The sequence below is a fragment of the Branchiostoma lanceolatum genome, chromosome 1, assembly GCF_035083965.1.
Source record: "Branchiostoma lanceolatum isolate klBraLanc5 chromosome 1, klBraLanc5.hap2, whole genome shotgun sequence".
NCBI classification, from domain to species: Eukaryota; Metazoa; Chordata; class Leptocardii; order Amphioxiformes; family Branchiostomatidae; genus Branchiostoma; species Branchiostoma lanceolatum.
Genome location: NC_089722.1, coordinates 8,706,917 through 8,719,717, shown reverse-complemented (window position 1 = coordinate 8,719,717; position 12,801 = coordinate 8,706,917). Strand labels below are relative to the sequence as shown.

The 12,801-nt window shown below is 41.2% G+C and overlaps 1 protein-coding gene across 3 annotated transcripts; it reads left to right on the top strand.

Moving 5' to 3' along the window:
* The first annotated feature begins 170 nt into the window (after positions 1-170).
* On the top strand, positions 171-12,799 carry LOC136438431 (PAX3- and PAX7-binding protein 1-like). 3 transcript variants are annotated; one of them, XM_066433395.1, is made up of 17 exons: positions 171-523; positions 2,737-2,858; positions 3,225-3,387; positions 3,731-3,967; positions 4,418-4,509; positions 4,917-5,134; positions 5,483-5,672; positions 7,085-7,208; positions 7,732-7,825; positions 8,392-8,507; positions 8,743-8,942; positions 9,236-9,383; positions 9,997-10,192; positions 10,360-10,426; positions 10,682-10,828; positions 11,187-11,341; positions 11,905-12,799. In XM_066433395.1, the coding sequence occupies exons 1-17, from the start codon at positions 253-255 to the stop codon at positions 12,020-12,022; spliced, it is 2,658 nt and encodes an 885-aa protein (XP_066289492.1). In that variant the 5' UTR covers positions 171-252; the 3' UTR covers positions 12,023-12,799. The 3 variants fall into 3 exon arrangements, with proteins under 3 accessions (XP_066289492.1, XP_066289415.1, XP_066289336.1); XM_066433318.1 differs by having other exon boundaries at positions 4,418-4,554; XM_066433239.1 differs by having other exon boundaries at positions 4,418-4,590.
* The last annotated feature ends 2 nt before the right edge of the window (positions 12,800-12,801 follow it).

Below are 12,801 nucleotides of genomic sequence, written 5' to 3'. Positions count from 1 at the left end.
CTGCTAAGAATATGATTTTGACAGTAAAAACAAGAATAACATGGATATTTTGCCATATTTTATTACATATTACAATATTTTTGAGAAAATTATGTTGGTGCATTGCATTTTGTCTACAAAATTGTCGAAAATTTTGCTGTGGAAATCATTACCCATCATTCCTTATTGATGACCCCGCCATTTTGATTTAGGTGCAGAGATGTCTGAAAAGAGATCGGGGGTTGAATTTTAGTTAGAATCTTCTTTAAAACCATGTTTGCTAAGAGGAAACAGCAAAATTTTCGCAGAAGAAATGACTCGGAAGAGTCTGATGAAAACAAAGATGTGCAAATTCCAGGTCTTGGCGACTTGCCGATGGTGGAAAGCCAGGGCCCCGGGTCTGGCGCCAGCTCGCCTGGCAGCACGCATGGCGTGATCCTGCAGAGCAAGAAGGAGAAGTGGAAAAAGGCGGACAAAACGGTAGACAAAACGGCAACTCCTGGGAAGAAGGCGCCCAGTCTGCTCAGTTTCGATGAGGAAGAAGGTAAGAATGGCGAATATAGAAAATAACCAGCTGAAAACAACGAGTAGAAAGTGAAGTCTAGTAAATTTATTGTCGCCCGAACAAAAACACGATCATCGTATCCCAGACATATTTTTGTCAAACCCACTTTCAGCCACGTAATATTCAAAGAAATGAAATGGCATTATAGCAGAGATAAGTGGATATATTTGTATGGACAGCGTAGTTGTTGTTTTAGATAAACTTTTTTTCCGCAGACAGTAATCAATCAATCAATCGTTCGCAGGCATCAGTGTCTGATGCATGGCGGCTGCAGACATGCATAGGGCTCGCCAGGCTGGTCTGCTCTCGATCTCGGCATAGACCCTCCACAGGGACACGACCTACCGACATTAGATTTCGGCCATTTTATGCAAATTAGCGATTTTGCGACAGACCGGCAAATATACAGATGTAACCGGCTCCTTACTGGGCGCCCAGTACGGAAACCGTGGAGAAAATAGCGCCGATACTCGGCCCCCAGTACGGAAGGATGTTCCGTACAAGGATTCCAGTACGGAACGGCTTTATTCCAGTACCGAAGCTTCGTCAGCACTGGACGTCCAGAACTGAATTTGTTTCGGTACTCGGGTTCCAGAGCTGAACGCCTCTCGGTACTCGGGTTCCAGTACGGATTTGCGTTCCGGCTAGGTCAACTGTCATTCGGTACTGGTTACCCAGTGCGGAGGTCATTCAGCACTGGATAACCGAGTGCCGATTTACGGATGTAACGGGTTCCGTACTGGATTTACCAGTAAATAGTGAGACTTCAGTACTGGAAGCCGAGACCTCAAATTATTTCGGAACTGGGCGTCCTGTACTCACGTTCTATACGGTACTGGGATGATCCATTGTTTGGACCGACTGGACAGTTTTGGATTTAGTTGTCTGTACATTTCAATGCTTGTACATGTACATACTAACGTTTAGGTAGTACTGCTTTGTGCCTTGGTTATGGACATAGATTTTGGTAGGTATTTAAATATAAAGTACATTATTATTTCAGTGTACGTTTTCTTCCGATAAAGGCACAAGCCACAAGGATATGTTGTCGTCGTTGAAACGTAACAGAATGTGATACTGTAGGCAGTAGTAGTGGGCAACCTCAAACCAAGCGTACACACTCACGCCACATCTTCAGAAAAGAGGCTGTAGCCGCGTATAGTTCCCGTTTAGAACTTTATTCGAGCCCACACCCAACAGAATGTGATACTGTATTTTTTTCTTTCTTCATTCGAACGTTTTCCAAACAATAGCTTTGAAGTGGGGAAACAGCATCGAAGAGATGCAGCCCTGAAAATAACGTTAGACGGTCGTTAGTCTCAGCACTCGGTTTCCAGTCCAGACAGGAGGGTTCCCAGTACTGAAGCTGCCCAGTACAGGAAGTCCAGTACTGAGAAAGTCTCAGTACTGGAGCTCCTGTTCTGACGACCACTTCCGTACTGGTTGTCCAGTACTGACAAAGGAGGCAGTTACATTTGTATATTTGCGACAGACCGGAAAATGGCGTCCGAACTGGCCCATTTCCAACTTCCCGCCAAACTTTACCTCCAGTTAGACGAAATTTCTTTTCAGACATGCGGTCTAAGTTATTTTGCGTACAAAAACGTCAGAGCAAGGCGCCAGTTCTTGTCTGGGGAAGATTGGTTGAAGATTGGCGGAGAAGAAAGTAACAGAAAGTAACGGTCGCTGTTTTTTGTATGCATGACATGTCCTAACTTTGAAATGATATAGAATAACGTCTCCCCGTGCTACGGTGTCAGAATTTATACCAAATTGTAGGTATATTTGTCATTAAGATGATGGCGAAAACTGCAGGGCAGTAGCATTAAGAGAAAGCTCAGTACACGTCCGCGAGTGGTAATACATTTAGATTTGAAGTTCTGATGTCACCTCGCGAGATCTCGCCCTGTTTTGCGAGTTTCGCGAGATCTCGTGTGATTTTGCGACAAAAAGCCGAATGACGGCCCGAAGCTGCCGGCAAGCTTACTTTAAGATGGAAATTTCACATATATATTCAAATGTATATTATTGTGAGCTGCCGCGAGCAAATATGACATAGGCGCCATTGTTAATGTTTCCCTGTGCCCTCCAGTCGGTTCTGGTGATCCCCAGCCCCTGGGGCGTGTTGAAGATCTGGTCTTCCCATCTTCCAATCTCTTATAATATTATAATATATTCCATGTTTTTCATAGGATGTGAAACCGAGATGTTCCGGGTCAAGAAGTCCAGTCATAGCAAACGGGTCGCCAGCAAACTGAAGAAGGAATGGAAGGAAGAACAAATGAGGAAAGAAAAGGAGGAGAAAGACAAGAAGGTTGGCATTTCCTAGTTGCTGATTGTGTTGCCAAAATCTACATGTACTTGTAAATCCATGTCTAAATGCATAAATATGTAAAGCAGGAAAAACTATGATTATGAATTTCATAGCTGATATTAAGTTACATACTTTGTGCACAAAAGAAAAGTAATGTTACTAAAATGCAGAAATAGCTGGCCAACATTATTACGTCTGTCATCTTTTAAGTAAGTACACATGCTTCAAGCAAGAATGTATTTCACTTGTGACATATACAATGCGAACGAGTGAGTGAATCACCCACAATAAGACTCAACACATTACAGACATGGAATGTGATTTATATGACAACAAAACATCTCATGTTATTGAATTTCCTTCCAGGTGAACACACAGGTGTCCCTCGGTGAGTACAGTGCAGAGAAGCTGAAGTCCCTGCGGGATGCTCAGAACACGCTGGTCAGCCTGGACAATGGGCAGGAGAAGGAACAGAAGGAAGGAGAGGATGGAGAGAAGGAGGAGAAGTTCAAACCCAACATCAGAGCAGGTAATGTATATTCACACTTAACAATCAATCAATTAATCAATCATCTGTAGGCATCAGTATTGATGCATAGCAGCTGTAGATAATGTTCTATATAAATCTATTTTCGGCATATGCCTGCCAGCTGGCCCTTGTGTCAGTGACCCCCTGTTCTCCAAGAGTGCCGCCCTGACGTTACAAAGAAAACATTTGTACAATCATAGGATGATTTAAGAAGATATTAGTAGATTTGTGCATTTTTTTCAGGTTTGTATGCATTGGTCCCTACCATTTGCTCAAACTTTGAAGTGTGCAATGTGGCAAACTGTGTGTATTTAATAAAAAATTCTATATCATATTTTAATAGGTGTTATCCCTGATGCTGCCACAATCCACGCTGCCAGGAAGCGTCGACAGATGATGCGGGAGATGGGAGGGGAGGACTTCGTTCCACTGGACGACACACAGAAGTTCCAGGGAGAGAAGTCCCGTCTGGTACGGGAAGACGAGAACGATAGGAGCGACAGCGAGGAGGAGAGGATCGACTTCCGCGGAGCCAACCCGACGCGAACTCGTAGGGAGGACATCATGGAAGTGTTAGAAGGTATGAAGGAAGAATATTCTAACAAAAACCTTTATCATGTTTTTTTCATTAGTCGTACTACAGGAACAAATTAGAATGTAGGGCAAGGTGCTGATGAAGAAGGACTCCAATTTCAAGTCTTGAGTATTTGTTATCACTTTGAAATGGGAGGTATTATTTTTGGTGTGTCTGTGTTTCACATATTTCCAAATGCTAGGCATGTAGGGGATGGAAAGTTAGGTCAAAAGTCCCAGAAAGGTCCCAGTAGGTTATCAAAGGATATCTAATTTCCTGTCTTCATATCTTGCTACATGTACATTCATGTCTGTTGCCTTATGGAAGCCAGTGAAAAAATGCATAGACAGAATCAAAGAGAAATTCACAATGATATAGGAAACAAGGAATTCACGTAAGTATCTAATGGAAGTATGAAATCTTCAATCTACATTTATATTTTGCTTTTCTTGTCAGGGAGTGACAGTGAGGAGGGTGAGCGGGACCAGGATGAGGAAGTGAAGAGGTGGGAGCAGGAGCAGATCAGGAAGGGTGTTAGCATTCCACAGGTAACCATGGCAACCACCACCTTAGCAGGGCTATCTCTGAGCAAGGTAATGCCCTCTGTAGGCAAGCCATCATGGAACAAGGTAACAGCCTTTGGGAACCTTTGATTGTGCCTGATAGAATTTTCCAATTTAGTGGCAAAATAAAGCAAACTGCTGTCACATCTTTTAACTTTCAGAGAAAGAAATGAGATTTGTAAGCTATTACTCAAGTAAAGAAAGGTAATCAATAGTATTGGCCCAAGTAAGGTGGATTGAAGCTAGCCGTCATGATTTATTGGCATTTGCATTTTCAAGTACAAACAAGTTACTGCAGCAGCAACTGTTGTGTGAATGCACTGATGATTTATGTTCTGTCACTTCTTGCAAGCTTTGTGTTCCGTGTTACCAATATGTTTTAAACCCCATAGGTCCAGACCACCCAACCCCAGCAGGACTATAACTACTACCCGCAGCAGTATATGTACCAGCAGCCTTCTGTGTACATGGGCACCCCCCAGCCAGTGGTACAGCCCTACAGTGGAGGGTACAACCTCCCCTCCATGGCCCCCACCTCAGGCCCAATGGTACCTCCCAGTCAGCTGCCAGCGGTTACCCTGGAGTCTGTGAAGGACCGACTGAGGGACAGGTAGGTGCAGATGTTGTAGTTAAGAAGGAAAATTAAAGCAATGACAATAGAAGTAACTGCTAACTATCATTTTCCTAGTCTCTACCATCCTCTTTCCTCTGTTTTTTCTTGTTTTAATTTCTCCTATCCCTGTCTCCAGTCGATGTCCCGTTTAATGTTGGTTGCCCTGAGCCTCCAGCTTTTTCTCTACATTCAGTTTTGATTAACATGCACAATTGTTAGTCGTAACATGTATCTTACCAGTAACATGTGAAAAAATGTTGTCCTTGTAAACTGCAGATTCTGCTGTCTCCTGTTTAGATATGATTTCCGTGTGCTGGTATTAAAAATGATTGTATGTGTTGCAAGGTTGGATTCCTTGAAGCAGGTACACTCTGCCCACCAGCGCGAGCACGATAAACACACCTTTGATATGGACTCCTCCGTGAACGTTGTCGATGACATCGAGGGGTCGGCAGACGATGTAGAGCAACAGTTCACGTTCTTCCAAGAGATGAGGGGGTATGTGAGAGACTTGGTAGAATGTCTAAATGAGAAGGTACGTCTTGACAGGGAGGCAGCAAGCCATAATAGCCGGGGGTGTAGGCAGGGGTTTGTGCTCAGACATTCTGGAGTATCAAAACTATAGGTAGAAAAACAGAAAAACTCAAGGAGTGGCTCTATATTTACACTACTGTACTCTTCAAGTGAGATGGCTGTGGATTAATCATTGTTGACCTCCCTCAGGACCAGTAAGGAAAGTTAGTTTCTGGACAGTGTTTTACTGTTATGTTAACAGTTGTCACCAGTTTACTGTACTTGCCCAAAGTACAGGGTAGATTTTGATAGTGTGGCTATTGGGAAGCTGCCTCCCTTCCTTTCCATTGACTCAGTCCACATTAGACTTGTAAGATTTGCAAAGTGGCAGTTGCAGTGTGAACACATTAGTTATATATGGTTGTGTGTGAGTGTGTGTGTGTGTGTGTGTGTGCGTGTTAACATGTGGTTAGAAAGTGAGTTTAGAGATAAACATTAGTAATGTGATGATAGCTGCTGTGCATTGACTTACCCATCAAACTCTCCAATACATTCAGTTAAATTTAAGATGGTTGTTGGAGGTTTCTTCTTTTGAATTGTGAAACTTATGTCAAGTGTATGAAGCATTTCCTTTCTGACTATGATATGGCTTCATCATATTTACATCTAAAGCATTGCTCTAAATCTGTTAACTATGGAACTTGACTATGAAAATGTTTCAGATTATGGTGTCTTTGCACTTCTTGAATACTTACCCAGTCATTTTTAAAAAAATACATAGAACAACATACACACGTATATGTATGCATATCTCAAGCTTATCTCATAGCTTGTCAGATATGTGAGATGCATGCAGCCAGCTGACAGACACATGTCATGTATTCACTCATCTCAACTGTCTTTATCAATGATTGCAGATTATCATTTTAGTAGGCTGTGCTTATCACAAATGACTTCGACAGTTACTAATAGAAAATGATGATGCCTGATAGACCAAAAGCATTTCTAATGTTCTTCTATGATATCTAAAGGATCTCATGTATATCTTTGACGAGCAGTGACTTTGCAACAATTTCTTGAACATGGACATTTTTAACATTGAATGTAAATTTTTGAGTTAAAGTCATCATCTGTAAAACACAGGGTATTGACTGTACCAGCACTTCCAAACTCAAAGCCAATGAATTCAAGTGCAGCATAACTTGTGGATGCCTCAATTTGCCATCAAAACGGAATTCTTTATTGTTCTCTTTCATTGATGCTGGTGTGAAATGCCAAAGGGAGGTTAAATCAGCTGCACAATACCGAAACAGATATGGTGTGCATCTACATGTCCACTTTGTGTGGGATGTCCTTGTCCTATTCTAATGCCTTCAGTTGAAACAGTTACCCATACAGATATGATGATCCAACTCTCTCCCTCTGTTCCTGCAGGCCCCCAAAATCGACCAATTGGAGACTGCCATGCACACATTGCTACGGCAACGGGCCGAGAGGTTTGTACAGCGTCGCCAGGACGACACTAAAGATGAGAGTGAGGAACAGATGAACAAAACCAGTAAGTTCAAAAACTCTCATCAGAACTGATTTCTGATTCCTGTTACCCAAAATGTCATATTGTTGTGTTTGCCTAGTACTGTATTTTTAGGTACGTGTAGCTCCTTATGTAAAATGAGATGTTTAATGTGTGTTTTGTCTAATTCACGCATGTATTTTTAAAGCGTAACAATTTGTTCACAGTTTTATTTGTTGTCTGTGTCATTGAAAACAAAGTAAAGATGATATACATAATACAAAAGTTAATCAAGCAACTGGTTTTGTAATTTGCCAGACGTTTCAGATAGACATTGCTATCGTTTGTCATTGACTGAAAAGACTATGTAGCCCCACAGGTATTTAACCAGAATGATAATATGTAAATGAGGTTAAGACAGGCGTAAGACGGTAAGGATGATTTACTGTGGATACACTGTAAACCTTGGTTGTAGATTTGCAACATCTATAATCCACAACTTGTTGTATGTTAAAAACAAAGGATCAAACAAACATATGTTAAAACAGTTTATTGCTTTCTCCCTTAGACAAAGCAGCGGGGAATCTGGACACGCTGGGCAGAGACTCACCTGGCTTTGCAGAGGTCAAGAAGAGAAGAATAGCTGAGAGGGAGGCGCGAAGGTCGGATACAATGGTTATTGTCTCTGCAGATGTGTTAATCCAGAAGGTTGGTTAGTCAGTACAGTGGGCCCATGGACAGAGAGTGTGGCACACAGGTGGTAGCATGTACCAGTGCTACTACCTGCAACAACTGCTGATACTTCACTAAGTACATTGTATGAGGGGTCTAGGTACAGTTTACCTTCAGATAGAGTTTGACATTGCTGACTGTTAGATACTAGAAATACAAATGTAGATATAGTCATATTACTTGTGTTAGTAAGTTACTATGTGGTTGAGATTGAAAATCATTCACTGAGTTGTTGATGCTAGTACATGTACCTATTGGTAGTTAGGTACAGCTGCCTTCACAGAGATGTTTGTGTTGTCAATGCAGTACTGAATACTGGTACTGCAGGTGATAACCAAGTGGAGGGACTTGTTTGTCAAATCTTTCCAGTTAGTTATGTAACTAGGTTTTAAATGCAAAAGGTGACCATGAAACTGCTACACACACACTGACACAACAGACTATGTTTGGAAGGTTTAGGATGTGTGTTTTTCTCATGGTGATTTTTTGTCTGTAGGTCTAGACGCCGCCGTGCCAGACAAGCCATGGATCCTCCAGTCCCCCATCACGAGGGCATGTCCAGTGATGAGGAGGAACAGGAGACAGACATACTCAGGTTTAACTCAGAAAAAGGTGAACAACTCATGGCATGCTTTCCCCATTCTTCAAACAGGACGAAGCAATACAATTATCTCACTGACACTATCTAAGAACTCCACATCTGATACAAGACTGCTGAAAAAATTCAAATTTAAATCATATTGTAAATATTTTTGTAACAATTCTTACTTTAAGGCTGCACTATTATTCTAAAAATTATTCGGAAATAGATAACATTAAAGACATTGAAGGACTTGTTTCTTCGCAGATCGCATTGTGACGGAGGCAGGGAAGATCTTTGAGGATGTAGTGGACGACTTCTGCACCTTCCGAGCAATCAAGACCAAGTTTGAGAGGTGGAAGTACGACTTTGGAGAGCCGTACAGAGAAGCTTACATCTCGCTGTGTCTCCCCAAACTCTTCACACCATTTGTGAGGCTGGAGCTCCTCACATGGAACCCGCTCAAGGTACTGTCTTGTCTTCACAAGCTCTAAGAAATTTTTCTTTACTGATAGTTGTGCACTAACGTGCAGTTATCTCAATGTCACCTGATGAATATGAAAGTTTTAAATTGAAACCTTGAGAAGAAGGAACCTTGGTTAAATAAGTATTGATCAGAAATGAACCTGTCTTGATATTAATGCTACAAATTTGGAGCCACCCATAATCTGTAAAGGTTTAAGGAAGTTATTATGTATTAGCATTGTTAGAGAAATGTACAGTTTATTCAAGACAATGTATGTGTTTTGTTTTTTCTCAGGCCAACGCACAAGATCTAGAAGATATGGCTTGGTATGACTCTTTGCTGTTTTACGGCTTCCGAGAGACGACCCAGCTCACCGATGATGACCCTGATGTCAAGCTCCTCCCTAGCATAGTTGAAAAAGTGGTACTGCAGAAACTTACCGGTAGGTGAAATGCGGTGTGAACTGAAGCAGAGTTTGGAGACTGACTGGGACTGCTGTACAATTTTTTCTCATGCTTTTTGTAGGTGGCAGGCAGAACCCAGTTTATGATTGCTACATGTGATGTGAATACAAGTTTGGTAACTGTGTTACTGTTACTGACAAATAGTTGTCCATAGGTTCTTTTTATTTTTTAGGTGAACACATTGTTAAATGTTTGTCAAACTAAAAATGTGTGAAGCCTGGTGTTGATTTTGTTTGAATGTATTGTTTTAGGCAAAATTATACATTTCATTTGTTTTGATGTAGGAAATTATCTTAGTGTGTTAACTTGTCTAGGTAAGAATGTGTGGAACCTAATGTCATGATATGAACACCAATGTTCATGTAGGGGTTCCAGTTTTCTCGAGTTCACAGAGATCTACCCCCCCCAGGTCTTGAATAACGAAAATCTTTGTACTCAACATTGTGTTTTATTAATGCTGACGTTTCACAAATGTGTCGGTAGTTATTGCAGTGTTTACAATGCAGTCCCAAACATAAAGGGTTGTATTATATATATAGATGTTCTCAAGTAACAATAAAAACTGTGCAACAATCATCATCTACTTCTTAGGTCTTGCTGAGCATGTGTGGGACCCCATGTCTACCCGTCAGACCCAGAGGTTTGTGACCATGGTGCAGAGACTGGTGGACGACTACCCTACCGTGGCGGGGGACAACAAGGCCACACAGGCGCTTCTCAGGACCGTGCTGGGCAGGATGAGAAAAACTCTGGACGATGACGTCTTCATGCCACTGTATCCCAAAGGGTGGGTAGTCACAATCAGTCAGTCATCATTTATTTCGTTTGTATACATATTTAAATTGGTAAAAGTTGAATTGTGATATTGTGTGGTAGTGGCATAAGTCCATTAAACTGGGGTTATAATTAGCAAGACTGTACATCTGGAAGTAACCTGCACTCCTTTTATTTCAGGGTGTTGGAGAACAAGTCTTCAGGAGCCTACTACTTTTTGCAGAGACAATTCTGGTCCTGTGTGAAGGTAATTTCTCAACCTCTATCAAAGACTTCATTTTTCACGTCACTTTTGGATGGTGATTAGAAATTCTCGAAATGATGCAAATAGTAAAAGCCATAATAATTCACTTACTGTGTATTTTATGACAGAGATAAAGAAATTGTATGGAGGACAGCATGCTAATTAAATTGATATTTTAAGCTTTTAAAATGACGTTAGATGATCTATAGGAGATCAAGACTTAGATTGCACATGCTAAGTTTGCTTGCCTCCCTCCAGTTGCTAGGCAACATGCTGCAGTGGCACAGTATCCTGGCCCGGGAGCCGCTGATGGAGCTGTGTGTGGACGGCCTGCTCAACAGGTACATGCTGCTGGCTCTGCAGAACTCGGAAGTCAACGACGACAGCATCGAGAAGAGTCAGAAGGTGAGTGGTGCTGTAATTGTTCTTCACTGTAGATTTCTACAGCCACCATGTATCAGCACTTGATGCCCATTGATGGTTGATAGACAATAGACTGTTTATTTCAAAGTTAATGTAAAATGCCTGTTCTGAAATACTTTCAGTGATGTTCTGTTTTTGTATTTCCCAAAATTAAAGAGTTAAGGGAGCAAGAGCAATTAACTTGCTGCAAAGATAGTTATTGCAACATAAAGAAGTCTTAAAGTCTTCCTGAATGTCACCCCTGAAAATTAAAAAAAATGGAATAGTCTTGTCTTGTTGTGAGTATCATATTTTGCTGAATATTACTTGTAGTTAAAATCTTCCCCTCTTGCCTCTGCAGATTATTTCCAGTTTTCCGCGGCAGTGGTTTGCTGGTGTAGAGGGTGACGAGACCCTGCCCCCCTTACAGAACTTAGCCCGTTACCTCAGCCACTCCGCCAACACCCTGCACAAGAACAGCATCGGCTGTCCCGACATAGACAGAAGAAAAGCAAGGTGAGGGGGTCGAAACAATACACCATACAACAAAGTGTGACTTTTAAGTCTTCATATGCACTATGAATGATGGGTAAAATGTTAACTTTTACTCATTTTTACAGATTTCATGTGTCTAAGGAACAGAAAAATGTAATGAATTGTCTCCAAAAATCCACATTATTTGCAGGAAATCCACAGTATTTGTTGTAGCATGCTAAAGCTATGGGAATTTAGTAACTACATAAAATGATAACATACAAGGGCCACAAAAGAAGTGGTCAACAGTTATCATACTAGCGGCTAAGCAATTGTGTCACCTTGACCTGAAGTCACAATTTCTGGAGAATCATTATTTTGTGTCTCGCTTTCTCTGTTTGATTGATTGGTTGTTCTGGGGTTTGATGTTGAACCTCACATTTAAACAAAGAAGGTTTTAGATCGTTAAAGTTACTGTCACAGTGATGGCAACGAAGCCTTGATTTTCATATAGAATAAGCAAGGTGTCTACTTGAAGCTTGTTTATCAACTGCTGTTTTGTTCACTCTATAACTCGCTCATTCTCGTGTACCCTTCCCTTGCAGAGAGAACATTAAGCAGGTAGCTAAGCTGTTGGTGCAGATCCATGCCTTGGACCACGCCCTACAGGTCGCTAGAGAACACAGCCTCAAGGACCTCAAACAGATGGTTGTCGGGCGGTAGCACATGGTTACCCTACACCCTATATACGGGCAGTTGGGAAACATGCGTTATGAAAAAAACTAACTTCCTTGAGCTTTTACACTTGTCAGCTTGCAGTCTCCCAATATGGTAAAGCATGTCTTTGCAATTGTTAAGTAAATCATTTCATGTGGTAGCAGAATTGAGTAGGAGATAGGTATATTTGGATGGGGGAGGGGGATACCAGGTCAGATTACTAACATGTCAAATGTGAGAATCACTTAAAAGAAATCTCCAATTGTGTCCATCTTATGTGATGTAGTTTGGCAGGCAAGCTGTAAAACTCCGTTGTATGATATTATATAACAGAAATGGCCTATGTAACAAACTTCCAATTTGATTTTACTACTCTTGTGTAAAACTACATGGTTAGAGAAAATCACATATTCATTCTTTCTATAAAAAACTAGAGACTGTTTAGCTGCCTAAGTCCCTCGTATTGAAGTTCTAGCAGTTGGTGAAAAACTACTGTCAGAATATTACCTCCTTTCTACTTTTACATTGTACTAGACTAGTGAAAAATATGAGTAAATGTATGCCTTTGATCAACATTTCCTATAGAAGACTAGAAAATAATTCATGAGTTTTAGCACACTGTAATCGTGTCTGTGAAAGACTAGTGTATAATTGAGTCATGTAGGGAACTGTGAACATTGTACATACAGGAAAGACATAGTAGTAAACAGTATATTTGCAGTCAGTCTTGTGGAGGCCTACTGTCAAAATAGTCAAATAAAACTTGATTTTTTTGCATAGAAACG